General features: G+C 38.0%; 1 protein-coding gene across 1 annotated transcript in view; it reads left to right on the top strand.

The window, feature by feature from the left end:
- LRP2 (LDL receptor related protein 2) overlaps positions 1–13,339 on the top strand; it is a 196,828-nt gene that overhangs the window by 95,865 nt on the left and 87,624 nt on the right. The window contains exons 25-31 of the mRNA XM_019727374.3: positions 1,087–1,464; positions 2,684–2,932; positions 4,178–4,389; positions 5,164–5,348; positions 6,371–6,599; positions 7,537–7,714; positions 9,655–9,783. Coding sequence (XP_019582933.3) covers positions 1,087–1,464; positions 2,684–2,932; positions 4,178–4,389; positions 5,164–5,348; positions 6,371–6,599; positions 7,537–7,714; positions 9,655–9,783 — 1,560 coding nt within the window. The remainder of the gene's footprint in view (positions 1–1,086; positions 1,465–2,683; positions 2,933–4,177; positions 4,390–5,163; positions 5,349–6,370; positions 6,600–7,536; positions 7,715–9,654; positions 9,784–13,339) is intronic.

Here is a 13,339-nt window from a genome sequence, read left to right as displayed (position 1 = left end):
CATAGACTTCCGTGCTGATATGAGGTTAAACTTCCAGTTGCCAGTGACTTACTGTTGACCTACTAGGTCACTGGGAAGGAGTTTGGTGTCACCCCTGTGAAACAGGGATACAAGTTTAATCTATCTCTCAAGGACAGCTTGATGAGAAGTAGAAAGTTTGCAAAGAATTAAGGACTTCTGTCACCTTTTGTTTACTTAATGTGTGATGGTATCTTTGGATACAGCTCATATGAGGAACAATTATAATAACATCCAAATGTATGATATTAAACACATGAGATTCAAAGTGACCATAGCTATTTAAGCTCTATTGAAATGCTCTGATGATTCTTTAATAGATAGATACATTGTGTTATTTAATCTATAATTGAATGAACATTAGAAATGCAGAAAAGAGATTGTTCTTTTTTTAAAAAAAATTTTATAGTCGTTTTTTTAAAAATATTTTATAATTGTTTCCTGCTCCCTTTTTCTGCCCCCTCCCCCAACCCTCCCAACTCCCTGCTCCGGTTCAAGCTATTGTTTCTCAGTCTAGTTGTGTAGGACACAGCTCCCTGGCCCATGCTGGTATTTTGAGCCTTGTGCTCCCACCACCCGGCTGAGGCAGTCAGTCGCCTGCCACGTATAGCAGCACACAGCAGCTCATGCCAACCTCTGGCTGCTCACAGCAGCACAGCTCCAGGGAGAGCCGTTGTTCACAATCTTAGTTGTAGAGGGCACAGTTCACCGGCCCATGTGGGAATCGAACTGGCAACCTCGGCATTAGGAGCACGGCGCTCCAACCACCTGAGCCACCTGGCTGGCCCCAGGATGTTCTTTTGACTCAGGGATTTATCTTCGATTTGAGTTGTGCATCCTGTTCTTAGTTTATTGTCAGAGCCACTAATCAGACACATATAAAGATTTCTATCTACAACAATGTTGGAGAAGACCCTAGATGTATCATTTTAGATTTTAATATTGATTTTGTCATAGTTAGTATAAACCTATCATTGATCTAAAATCATTTCCTCTGAGTCTAGGAATTGCATAAAAGAGATTCTAAATTACACTCACAAGCCCATTTTCCCCATGCTTTTCTCTTAGAAACCAGGCCTCCTGGTATGTGCCACCCAGATGAATTTCAGTGCCAAGCAGATGGTCTCTGCATCCCAGGGAGCTGGGAATGTGATGGGCACCCAGACTGCATCCAGGGTTCGGATGAGCACCACGGCTGTGTGCTCAAGACCTGCCCTCCTTCTCATTTCCTGTGTGACAACGGAAACTGCATCCACAGAGAGTGGCTCTGTGATGGGGACAATGACTGCAGGGATATGAGTGATGAGAAGGACTGCCCCACCCAGGCCTTTTTCTGTCCTAGTTGGCAATGGCGTTGCCCCGGCCATAACATCTGTGTGAATCTGAGTGCAGTATGTGATGGCGTCCCTGACTGCCCTAATGGGACAGATGAGTCCCCACTTTGCAGTAAGTTTCCTGACCACAGTTTACTGGACTTAAATTTATTTTGACCAGTGGCCTGCGGTGCATCATCATTGTCATTGTCACCATGTAGCTTTTGAGGAAGGGATTTCAGTTCCTCTCTGAGTTCAAATCTGTGTAGGGATAACCATCATGATTCAAATAAATCACTGGATAATATCTCTCATTAAATTTTTTGCACTTGGTTCTGTGTTTTTCCTTCTTTTTATATCATTTTGTTTTAATACAATAAGACTAAATGAGGCCATTAGATTGTCAAATTAAATTTGGTTCTGTTGATAATGTGCTCATAAGTTTTTCTAACTTGAGTGTTTTCTAATTTCAATCAGAACTTGCCACAAAACAAATGAGGTCTGGGGATTTGTGTTTGCTGTGATTAAAAGTCTGTGATTGGCATGTAATCCTAATTACTGTCCTTTCTTTCTTTCTTCTTTAATCAATGCTCACTCTCAGATGAACCCCAGCCAGGTATGATTGCCAAGTATTTTCGATTCTTATGATTTTATATGTGTTCTGTTTGTTCTGAAAATGTCCTAATCATTTTGACTTACTTCCCCTTCTAGTGCATGTTTCATATCCTGATTCATAACTAAGATAAAATACACATGGAAATAGAGGGCATTTGCATCCCCAGGCATATGAACTGACTTTGGGTGACTTCATGCATTGCCGTTTGGGCCCAGAAAGTCAAGAATAATGAATGGCATGTTAGTGGATCTGTGCCTTCTAATGTTCCAACTGCCTTTCCCCTTCCATGTATTCATTTTCATAGAACTTCCAGCCCTTGCTCTTAAATGTCAAAGTCTTATTGTCCATTTCTGTGTAGGTAGAAGAATAACAGGAAGCAAGTGGGAAGTAATTTAGGTCTCTTTGCATGCTTTATCCATAACAATTGTGTTTCTTGATGTCAACAGTATTTCCCCAAGTTTCCCTCATTGCACTAAATGGAGTTTTAATAGAGAGTTGTAATGAAGAAAGTGGTCCAGGCCCAATGGATGTGAAGGATGGTAAATCCTTAGGCAAATCAGAGCAGACACTGAATAAATAGCCTGTAGAGTTCATCCAGGTGAATGCTGCTCTTAGCTCTTACCGGAGTATTATACTGAAGATGGCCTGAGACTATATGACAAATATTACAACAGAGTGAACCAAAAAGCAAAAATTCCTAACTTTTGCCCATTCTGATTCTTTTTCTTTATTCTAGACCAGGAGAGCTGCTCAAATTTAAATGCTGGTTGTACTCACCAGTGTGTTCAAGGGCCCTTTGGGGCTCAGTGCCTATGTCCATTGGGATACCTGCTTGCCAATGATTCTAAGACCTGTGAAGACATAGATGAATGTGATATCCCAGGCTTTTGTAGCCAGCACTGTTACAATACAAGAGGTTCTTTCCGGTGCTGGTGTGATAAAGAATACATGTTAGACACTGATGGAAAGACTTGCAAAGTTACAGGTAATGACTGAACTTGAAAGTGAACTAACTTCCGCCTATTAACAACATACCCCAGAGCTTAAGATCAAATGTTGCACGTAGAGATTTGACTGTTAATTAGGAGTCAAATGGACTTGAATCCTGGATAGGTTATATAACCTCCTTAAACCTCAGTTTCTTGTGAGGATTACATGAGCTATTATGCATAAAGATCTTGGTATATTTTGGAAAATAGGCATTAAAACATATACAGATAGAAGTTTTTTTTTTATTATTTAGAGTAAATAAAAATGGTTTTTATATTATTTAAAAATGATTTCTATATTTAATCATCTTTATATAATGCTTAATGAATTCAATTCACCCAATATTAATTTCAGTTTCTACTATGTGAAAGTGATTATACTATGTATTAGGATATTAATTTGGGTACATTAAAAGTGGCCAAATAAAGGAGGCAAAAAAAAAAATTAGACAATTTATTTTTTAAGTAGGAGCGTAGATGGTAGACAATCCAGGGGGTAAAGCTGGTCTGTTATCCTCATTGTGTGGCTTCCATCTAGGGATCTAGTGCTACTGCCTCAGTCTTTGCTCTCTCTCAGAAAATAGGAAAGGACAAGAGAAAATGGAGAGCAAGTAGCTTCCTTTAAGGATGTGACCTGAAATTTGATACATCGTTTCTACTCACATCTTATTGGTCAGAACTTAGTCATATGGTCACTCTACACTGAAATGGAGGCAGAGAAGTATCTCAAGCTGGGTGGCTGTGTGCCAATCTAAAACTTGGCATGATTTATTACTAAAAAGGAAGAACAGGAGGGAGGATACTGGGAGATAATTAGAAGTCTCTGCCACAGCTGAACAACTTGGGGAAAACAAAAGTATTTAAGACATGATTCTTGCTATCAAGACGCCTACAATCTAGGAAGGAAGATAAGCAAAGTACAAAAGTAATTATAGTAATAGGAAGAATGCAAGTATAGTTCACTCCAGATTGATATTTAGTCAAATGTTGAAGTATAATTCAAGGAAGAAAAATATTATAGAAAAAGCTTATTTTAGATACTCATAAAAATCAGCTATTTAGGTGAGGAATGAAATGATTAAAAAATAATTCTTATGGGGATTTTTGTTTGTTTTTCCCATTACTGTAGTTTGGAATTACATCTTTCTCTGTTACCAAAAGTATTACATCAAATATTTGAGACACTTTAGTTTTGTTTTCTCCCAGAATTACTGACATTTTTGCATTTTCATCTTGGACAGCATCTGAAAATCTTTTGTTACTCGTGGCAAGTCAGAATCAAATTATTGTTGACAATATCACCTCCAGTGTCCACAATATCTATGCACTTATTGAGGATGGTTCTCACATTGTAGCCATTGATTTTGATTCAATTAGTGGTCGTGTCTTTTGGTCTGATAGAACTGATGGTAAAATCTGGAGTGTGTTACAAAATGGAACAGATAGAAAAGTGGTAAGTAGATTTCTACTGATGTTCGGCCTAATTATCCTGTCTTGGGTCTATTTGCTATTACTTGTGAGTGAAAGAAAGCCCTACCTCATCTTGGGTAACTCATATTCCCCTCTGGGCCACATTGTACCCAAGAAACCTGGGTGTAAAACACCCAAGACTAATTTATGGGTGTTTTAGATAAGTATGTAGCCTCTAAAGGCAGATCCATTACTCTGAATTCCAGATTACGCAACACAGAGACTTCACAAAATCTATGAGGTCCCCTTTGCAAAGTTTTTCTAGTGGATGAGAGCAGAGGAAAATGCAGGGGAGTTAAGGGGTTGCTTTTCTTGGTTTGAATTTAGTTATGTTTCTCAGTCCATCATCCAATTTCAATTTCTTGGCCAATTTGATGGTCATGTTTCGTCTGCCCCTTAGAACTTTATTTCATAATTGTTGGTACTTAATAAAGATGTTACTTTTGGCATCTGGACATTATAAAGTTTCATTGGATTGCCAATTTAGTGAATGGATAGAGCTCTTTTAATTGCAAACACTTTGAAACCAAAACGAAACTAGATACTTATCCAACTGTAGAGTTATCTTAGAGTAGTGAATTCTTCAAAATCTTGTATGTTTTTCCTACAAAAACTTACTGTTGATTTGGTGGTTATCTACACGGGAAGACAAAATTTTCTAATGCTCACAAGCAATCCTAGGACAAGTTAGATGCCTTATGCCAGATCTTCATATGATTCCTTTTAGAATTCATTCTTTATTCACTTTTGTGTTTAGGTGCTTGATAGTGGTGGCACCATGACTGAAAGTATGGTGGTAGATTGGGTAGGTCGCAATCTTTACTGGACAAACTATGTTCTGCAAACAATTGAAGTCTCTAAACTGGATGGGAGCCATCGGACTGTGTTGATTAGTGACAATGTGACAATGCCAAGGGGACTAGCGTTAGATCCCAGAATTAGGTAAGACTTTCTTCAGTGTTTTTAAATGATGTTGCCTTGACATGGTTATAATGAGGGAAAAACAACAGTAAAACAACAGGCTGATATTCATATCATAAAATTTAAAATGATCCCTTGTTTAAACATCTCTATAGAAATGGTAGGCGTCCAGCTGGTTGTTGCTATCTTTCCTTTATCTGAGAGTTTTCTTCATGAAGTACACAAGAGCAAGTGGTTGCTCACTTTGAGACCACCTTGATTTATTAGCCAGGAAATACAATTACTGAAATTATTGCTGTAGAATTATATAATTAACTTTCTAATGAACGCATACAGTAATATTCCACAGATGGACCAGTTTGTTGTAGCTTTGATACCTCGTGGTTGTATAACAAAAAAGCCAGTTTTTCCTACTTTGGTTTCAAGTCATTTACTAGCACTTCCTTTTACATCATATAAAGAAGAACATTTTTGTTCGTTGGTCCTAAAGGGAAGAAGGCTCAATTTTCCCATTTGCTTAGACACCTCCAAGGGCTTCCTTCCTTGAATTTACTTTGATTCTTCACTTCGATTCTTTTCTGCACAATGGTTATTTGGGCAAATTATGTTCAGTGTGACACAGACTTCTAGATATTGTAGAGTATTACACACCACTGAAACTTAGATGAATGTCTGATGATAAATAAATTGATTCTCTTATCTCAACCATAACAGGGTAGATAATCAAGGATAGATGAATTTTTCTAGATCAAATATTTGTGGATTGTACAGAAACATGAATTGGCATTGAGACATTGCAGTGTCATAATGTACTGCACATTTTATGAACATTATAAAAACACCCAGATGGCTTTTGATGACATTATGATTACAGTTTTACTTTGTGACACTCAAAAGAAAAAATAAGCTCTGTGCGTATATTCTGAACTGGAGATGATTTCTTTTAAGCAGAGCATAAATGTGATGTTCTATTACTTTAGGTGACAGTTATTTTCCATATTGAAATATGTCCCCACTGATTGGTAATTGGTTTCTTTTTACAGTGACCATCTGATATTCTGGTCTGACTGGGGCCATCACCCTCGCATTGAGCGAGCCAGCATGGATGGCAGTTTCCGCACTGTCATTGTCCAGGACAAGGTTTTATGGCCCAATGGCTTGACTATTGATTACCCCAACAGACTGCTCTACTTCTTGGATGCCTATCTGGATTACTTAGACTTTTGTGATTATGATGGACACCATCGGAGGCAGGTGATAGCCAGTGATTTGGTAAGTTGGTAGTGAGGAAAACTAAACTAAAATCACAGTGGCTTCCTGGAAAGCAATAGAGTAACAAAACTAAGAATTTCATTTTTGTGTCATGGACATTACATGGTCAATCCAGGAAATATCAACAGGAATAAGGGCCAATTCATCTTTTATCAGTAACATCACACACGTTTTTAAAATTCAGTTCATGTCAGATTATGTTATGTTCAGGAAGGATCAATTACTCGTGTGATTTAGTTGATCTATAGCTATTAATCTGTTGCTCCTGTGCCTTTTAATAAGTGTTAAACAAAAATTAACCATTATATTTACTGTCTCAGTTAAATGATAGCTTGTTATATGTTTTGTATTTCCATTCAGGAAATTCTGTTGAATTTATTTTCACAAGTTATGAGACTATACAGAAAATATGTACTTTACCAAAAGAACTGTTATTGATTTCTGTTTAAGATTGTCATTGTTCACAGTTCCATGACTTGAAGAGACCCTGGGGGGGCCTCCCCACCTTCAGGAAATATGCGTCTAAGCTCTATCAGATTTATGTGCATGTGTGAGTGGCAGAACCAGACTGGAAATAACACTGGATAAGGAATGTAGATAATGGGGTGGCCGCTAGAGCTTGGGAGTAAGGGCTCCAGATAAGTCACTTTACTTTCTGCACTCTGGTTTTGCTTTCGTTTGTAAAGAGGATGCCCAGTGTGATTATCACAGTAAAAATGAAGACTAAATGACACGTGTATGAAAGGATTTTGAGTGGTATAGTGGGAGGTAGGTCAGGCGGTATATTTTTTGTCTGTCTCTTGAACAGTGACTTCCCTATGTTTTTCTTAAATAATTAAATGCTAAAGGCAACCATCTCCTTGGGAATCCTGTTCTACTTTGTTCACCTTGGTTTTTATTTCTGGGCGAGATCTCATTGCTCTCTTCTGCTTCACAGATACTGCGGCATCCCTATGCCCTAACTCTCTTTGAAGATTCCGTGTACTGGACTGACCGCATTACTCAACAGGTTACTCAAGCCAACAAGTGGCATGGAGGGAACCAATCGGTCGTAATTTACAATGTCCACCAGCCCTTTGGGATTGTTGCGGTTCATCCTGCGAAACAGCCAAGTGGTAAATGAGATAAAATTGAGAGAGAGAGAGAGAGAGAGAGAGACAGAGAGACAGACAGACATCCTGCCTGGGAGTGGCTTGGAAAACACTTATTCTGGGAATGCAAAATACGTAATGTTGCAGACCCATTTTGTTTGGGCAATACATTTTCCTTTACTTACCACCCTGGGCCTAACATTTCCATTACTTTTATTTGTCATGGAAAATTCAAATCTTGTATGTAACAACAGTAGATCTAATGTGTCATTTTATTCAGCAATTGGCTGTTGCCTGTGTGACTGTTCTCTGAGTCTCAGTTTCCTTGGCTGACAAATATAGCATAGACCAGACAGCTAGTCCCTTAGATCCTTTTATCGCTACCACTTTGCGGTTTAAAGCAACTTATTTTTAGGACTGATTTATTGTGGCACCATTGCCCTGTAGGTGTCTTCTTGCAGCCATGTCAAATCATCCTTAAGTGCATGGTGTGGGTGGTTAGGTGATTTAAAAATTTGGCCTTGGTAGTGTTCTTTCTGGTGGGAGAAGGGAATACGTCCTCAATCTTCTCTCCGTATAACTCTACATGGTTTCTCATCACACTTGAGAATCTGGTCCCTGTTATCTACCTGGTCTCTTCTCCCACTCCCTCTTGCCACCTCGGACTTCATTTGGCCCCAGAAGCATACCAAACTACTTCCCACCTCTGTACTTGTGCACTAGCTCTTCTGTCTGCTTGGAACTTCTTTCCTCCAGATCTCGCATGAGTTGCTCCTTCATGTCACGTAGGAGTCTACCAAATACTCCTTGGTGGCCCTTGGCCACCATATCTAAAATAGCCTTCCCTTCTCACGATTATTTTGCTCTTTATTCTCACATTCTGAAATCACACAATTTATGAGTTTAGTTCTGTCTCCTTTTGTTAGAATATCTGCCCCGTGTTTATAGTATTCCCAGTGTTTGGAATGGTGTTTGGGACATAGTGATGGCTTACCATTTTTTTGAGTGACTGAATGAATTAATGAATCAAACAAGATATATGTAATAAGAACATGTAAGATCTAGAGAACATCCTGTGAGCTTGGGATGCACACAGGATCCTTTTGTCAAAGAGCAGAGACACACAAAGATGTCATTAATAAAAAATTAAAAAATTATTATCTAACCAAAATTTGGACAACAGTAGGTAAATGTCAAGGTCACATAAGGATCACATGCCTTGGTTTCATTTAATATAAAAAGATCTCTTTTATGTCAGGCAAGGAGACACATAATACTTAGCATCATATTTTTATACTAAGCCCTGGATTACTCAGTGGCTGTTTGTTCATAATCCAGTTATAGACTGGATTTATCTGTAACCTTGGGCAAGTCACTCCTTCCTCTTATGACTGTTATGAATTTTATATTGAAAACATGATGTTAGGGAAGGGTAAAACAGTTTCAGAAAAAGAACCAAACCAACAGAGGTAACTTTGTGTACTCCAAATACCTGGGGCCTCTGGGAGCACAGTAACAGCATGACTTTGTGCACGTCTAAAAATTTATTTAAATTGCGACATATTGACACATAATGCTGTATTAATTTTAGGTGTACAATATGATCTGGTATATGCATATATTGTGAAATGATCACTACAATGTTTAGTGAATATAACCACACATAGCTACAAATCTATGAGTTCTGTTTTTTTTTAGAATTCACATGTATTTGCCTTTCTCTGTCTGATTTATTTCATTTCCCATAATGCACCTCAACGTCCGTCCCTGTTGTTGCAAATGGTAGGATTTCCTTCTTCTTTTAATGGCCCGATAATATTCCAGTGTGTGTGCGTGTGTGTGTGTGTGTGTGTGTGTGTGTGTTTGTATATATGTCACATTTTCTTTATCCATTCGTTCTGTGCACTTTCGTGTGTGTGTATGGTTTCCATTCAGCAACGTTTACTTCTTTCTTTTTATTGCAGGCATAAATTCATGTGCCTCTGCCCCCTGCAGCCATCTATGCCTGCTCTCCTCACAGAAACCACAGCTTTACTCCTGTGTTTGTGCTTCGGGATGGAGTCTCTCACATGATTCTGTGACCTGCTTGAGAGGTACCGTATGCCCCTAAAGTGTGTCCTGAAGGTGGAGCTTGCCAAAGTTTGTGCAAAGCAATGTAAACTCTAAACCACTTGCTGATGGAGTGTGTGCTGTGTACCCTTTGATTTGGCAGGTATCTGTGGAGTGTGTGCTATCTGGGGTGATATGATTGCACACCTCAGTTGTAATATAGTTTCTGTATATGGAGCTAATATTACGTGTGTATGTGATTCACCAATCTTTAATTTCATATTCTGTCTTACCTGGTTACAGTTAGACAAGCTATGATAGTGGAAAGTTCCAAATTCTGCATCTAAGAAGCAAAACTTCTCTACATTAGTGTGTGGCCTCATTTTTCAGGTTCCATATCTCATTTTTATCCTCAAAGCCAATAGTCAGTGATGAGTATTGTAGTCTAGGTCTTCTGACTCTAATTTCAATAACTTCACTATTCTTATCTGATACTTGAAGTTCTCTTTGTTGAAATATTTTAAGTGATTATTTGAGCAATTTAATCTTTATCTCATCCTAGATATTTTGCTGGGTTGATAGATGAGTATGTGAAGAAGGGTTATACTCAGTGCTTTAGGAAGTAAGGAAGGAAAAGATGCAATCAACCCACAAAAGAGATTTCTTCTGAAGTATGTACTTGATGTATAATAAACTCTTAAAAAAACATTTTGCCTTTGCTTATTAAAAATCTAATGAGTTATTCTAAGCTTAAGTTTCCTTCATTTCTCAGTGAAGGGGAGTGACTGTGTTTTGATACTCATAAAAATGGCTGTAGATAAGAAAATTAAATGTTTAATGATAAAAAATTCTTACATTAAGAAAAAATAGAATCCTGATCTACCAGGAAATTTAATTTTCAAATGGAAAATATATGCTGAATCCAGGAAATTTATGGTGTTTACAAATTATGCAGATGCAGGCTTAATCCAACAGCGTGTAATATTTTGCAATGATATGTCCATGATGAAAGATTTTAATTATTGGTGACACTTACAAAGGGATTGGCATTTGCCATTTTTCTTCAGAGATTTATTATGCATCTAATCCTTGTTGACATTGTTTAATTTAGTGTGTCCTCAGAGTCTTTCAGCAGAAGATTAAACTGGGCTATAGACATTTTGGATACAAAGCATTCTTTCACCACACAAAGATGGTTGAATTGTGCATTGGGGATTGGTGTCATCAATATTACTATCTGATGGTGATTGGTAAATATTAATTCTAAACAGTACCTTTTGTTTCACAAATAATTCCACTACTGGCTTTTCCATGGGCCGACTTAACTGAAATGGAACTTTCTGCTATTTTCCCACTGGTTTCTGAGTACAAGTTAGGTAACTGAGTGTCAATACATGTTGACTACAAAAAGGTCACACATATTTTTCAACAAGAAGCTTGGAAGTCTTGTTAACATTTATAGATGAAAACATTTGACTTAACGTACATGTTCAATAGCCTTTAAAATAGTGTTTACTAAGTGGAATGTCTTTGGAAATGCTTATATGATAAGGTTAAGTGAAAAAGCAGGTGCTGTCTAGGAACAGACACATAAAAACACGCATTAAAAAAGCCTGGAAGACTTAACCACACATGCCAAATAGTGGTTAAAGTTGGGTAGGGAATTTGGGGATGTTTCCTAGTTTTGTTATAGATATTTTAAAGTGAGAGCTTTCTTCGTATGAGATAGTTTTTCTGTTGAAAATATGTTCCCTATAATGCCAAAAACAAATAAACAAAACTCAAACCAATACATTTCCCTAGCACCTCCTAAAATAACTTCAAACCCAAAATAGTTTTCTGACTCAGTCTGAGGGACACGAGATAATTGCTTCAGTGATTATGTGCAAAAAAAGATGCAAACACTCCTTGCCCATATTCTAGGAAGGGTTGCAGTGCTGGTCAGTTTCTGCAAGGTTCTGAGTTAAGGGGGATCTAGATTTGGGAGTCATAAATCTCACCCTTTAATTACAACATAAATTTCCCATTCCTGACTGTCGTCTCTTTACTTCTCTGCTAACACTAATCTAAATGGAATCATGACATGAAACGTAAAAATGAAGAGATGCTCTTTCATTTGAAAAGACTGAGACATACTGACCTTGGAAAGCTTAAATATCACCTCCTCCTGAACTCTTTTCCATCTAACCCAGGGTTCTTCTGTGCCTACTCCTTCCTGGCTATTGACATTGGGGATCGTAAGGCCCATATACTTTGTCTTGACCTCTAGACTTGAAGTTCCTTGAGGGTAAAGCCTCCACATGATTCACTGATGTACATTATTGCCTGTGATACATAGTGGCGTTCAGTAAATGCTGAGTGAGTGACAGATCCTCCATTATCATTTTATTTCCCTGTTCATTCTGCAGTCCTGTGTTTTTCACCCATTTGCTCCTTTATACGTGTGCAGTGTCATAAAATCCCTCCTCCTTTTTTCTTTCCTACAGAGCACTTTTCATGCACCCTCCTATGCCACTGGTCTCAGTGGTCACTTCCTTTCTAGTGTATCTCTGACATCATCCACCTTGGATCTCACACTTTGCGCCAGTCCATTGCCCACAAATGTTTATTGGTGGTAAGCCCTCTCAGTACCCCAGCAGCAATCAGGTAAAGGCCCTGAGACACATCCCCAGGAAGGGGCAATGGCCCAAGGAGGAGTAGAGCTGGGGAGTGCTTGAGAGAAGAGTGCGTCAGAGGAATCAGGAAGGCCCATGTCTGATGAGAAATTCAAAGCTTTTTAGGTCTTAAAACAGTGTTTTGGTTGAGAATTGCTCCAGTTAATTACCCATTAAAAGGGCAGGATTAGATTTTGAGTAAGTCAAATTTAAATTTCGTCCTCTGTGAAATTGGGAAATATTTCTTGTTTTTACTGAACCAATAGCATTTATAACATATAATCAATAAATAAGTAAATATCATGTCAATATAATTTCAAGGTATATCTGAACTCATAGCTTTCATTTTTTGTTACTGCTATTAAGTCAAATGGATTGAGCGGTAATGGATATGCAGCAAGTAGCACCCAACTTGCACTTTTTTCAAATTAATGATTAAGAACATAGTTTTTGGAGTCCACGAGACCTAGTTGTGTGACTGGTTAAATTAGTAATTTCTTTGTGCCTCATTTGAAAGTTGTGTGTGGATGTATGGGGGTGGTAACTATCTAACAGATAGGGTTATGAGGCTTCCGGGAGATAAGTTAAGTGAAATAATATTTGCCTGGTACATACTGTGTGACATATATTCTCAGTAAATGGGGGTGATTATTATGGCTATTGCAGTTGTTTGGAAGAGGGGCAATGTGCAGTAGCCAAGAGAAGACGGACCTGTGATTTAATCCTTGTCGCATTGTTTCCTGTACAGGTCACATAGCCCCTGCGAGTCTCATCGGCCTCATTTAAAAACAACTTTGCAGGCTTGTTGTAAAAGACAAAAGGCTATATATTATAGAACTTTGTAAAGCAGAAAGCATTAGTAGCTGCAAAATTTACTTTAACTTTGTATTAGGTTAACAAATGCTGAGTTATTTCTCAGTAATAAATATACCAGGAATGAGGAAAA

Source organism: Rhinolophus sinicus, chromosome 17 (genome assembly GCF_057876585.1).
Source record: "Rhinolophus sinicus isolate RSI-liver-muscle chromosome 17, RSI-T2T, whole genome shotgun sequence".
Classification (NCBI taxonomy): Eukaryota; Metazoa; Chordata; class Mammalia; order Chiroptera; family Rhinolophidae; genus Rhinolophus; species Rhinolophus sinicus.
The sequence above is the reverse complement of the archived record's forward strand: the minus strand, read 5'-3'. Positions and strand labels throughout refer to the sequence as shown.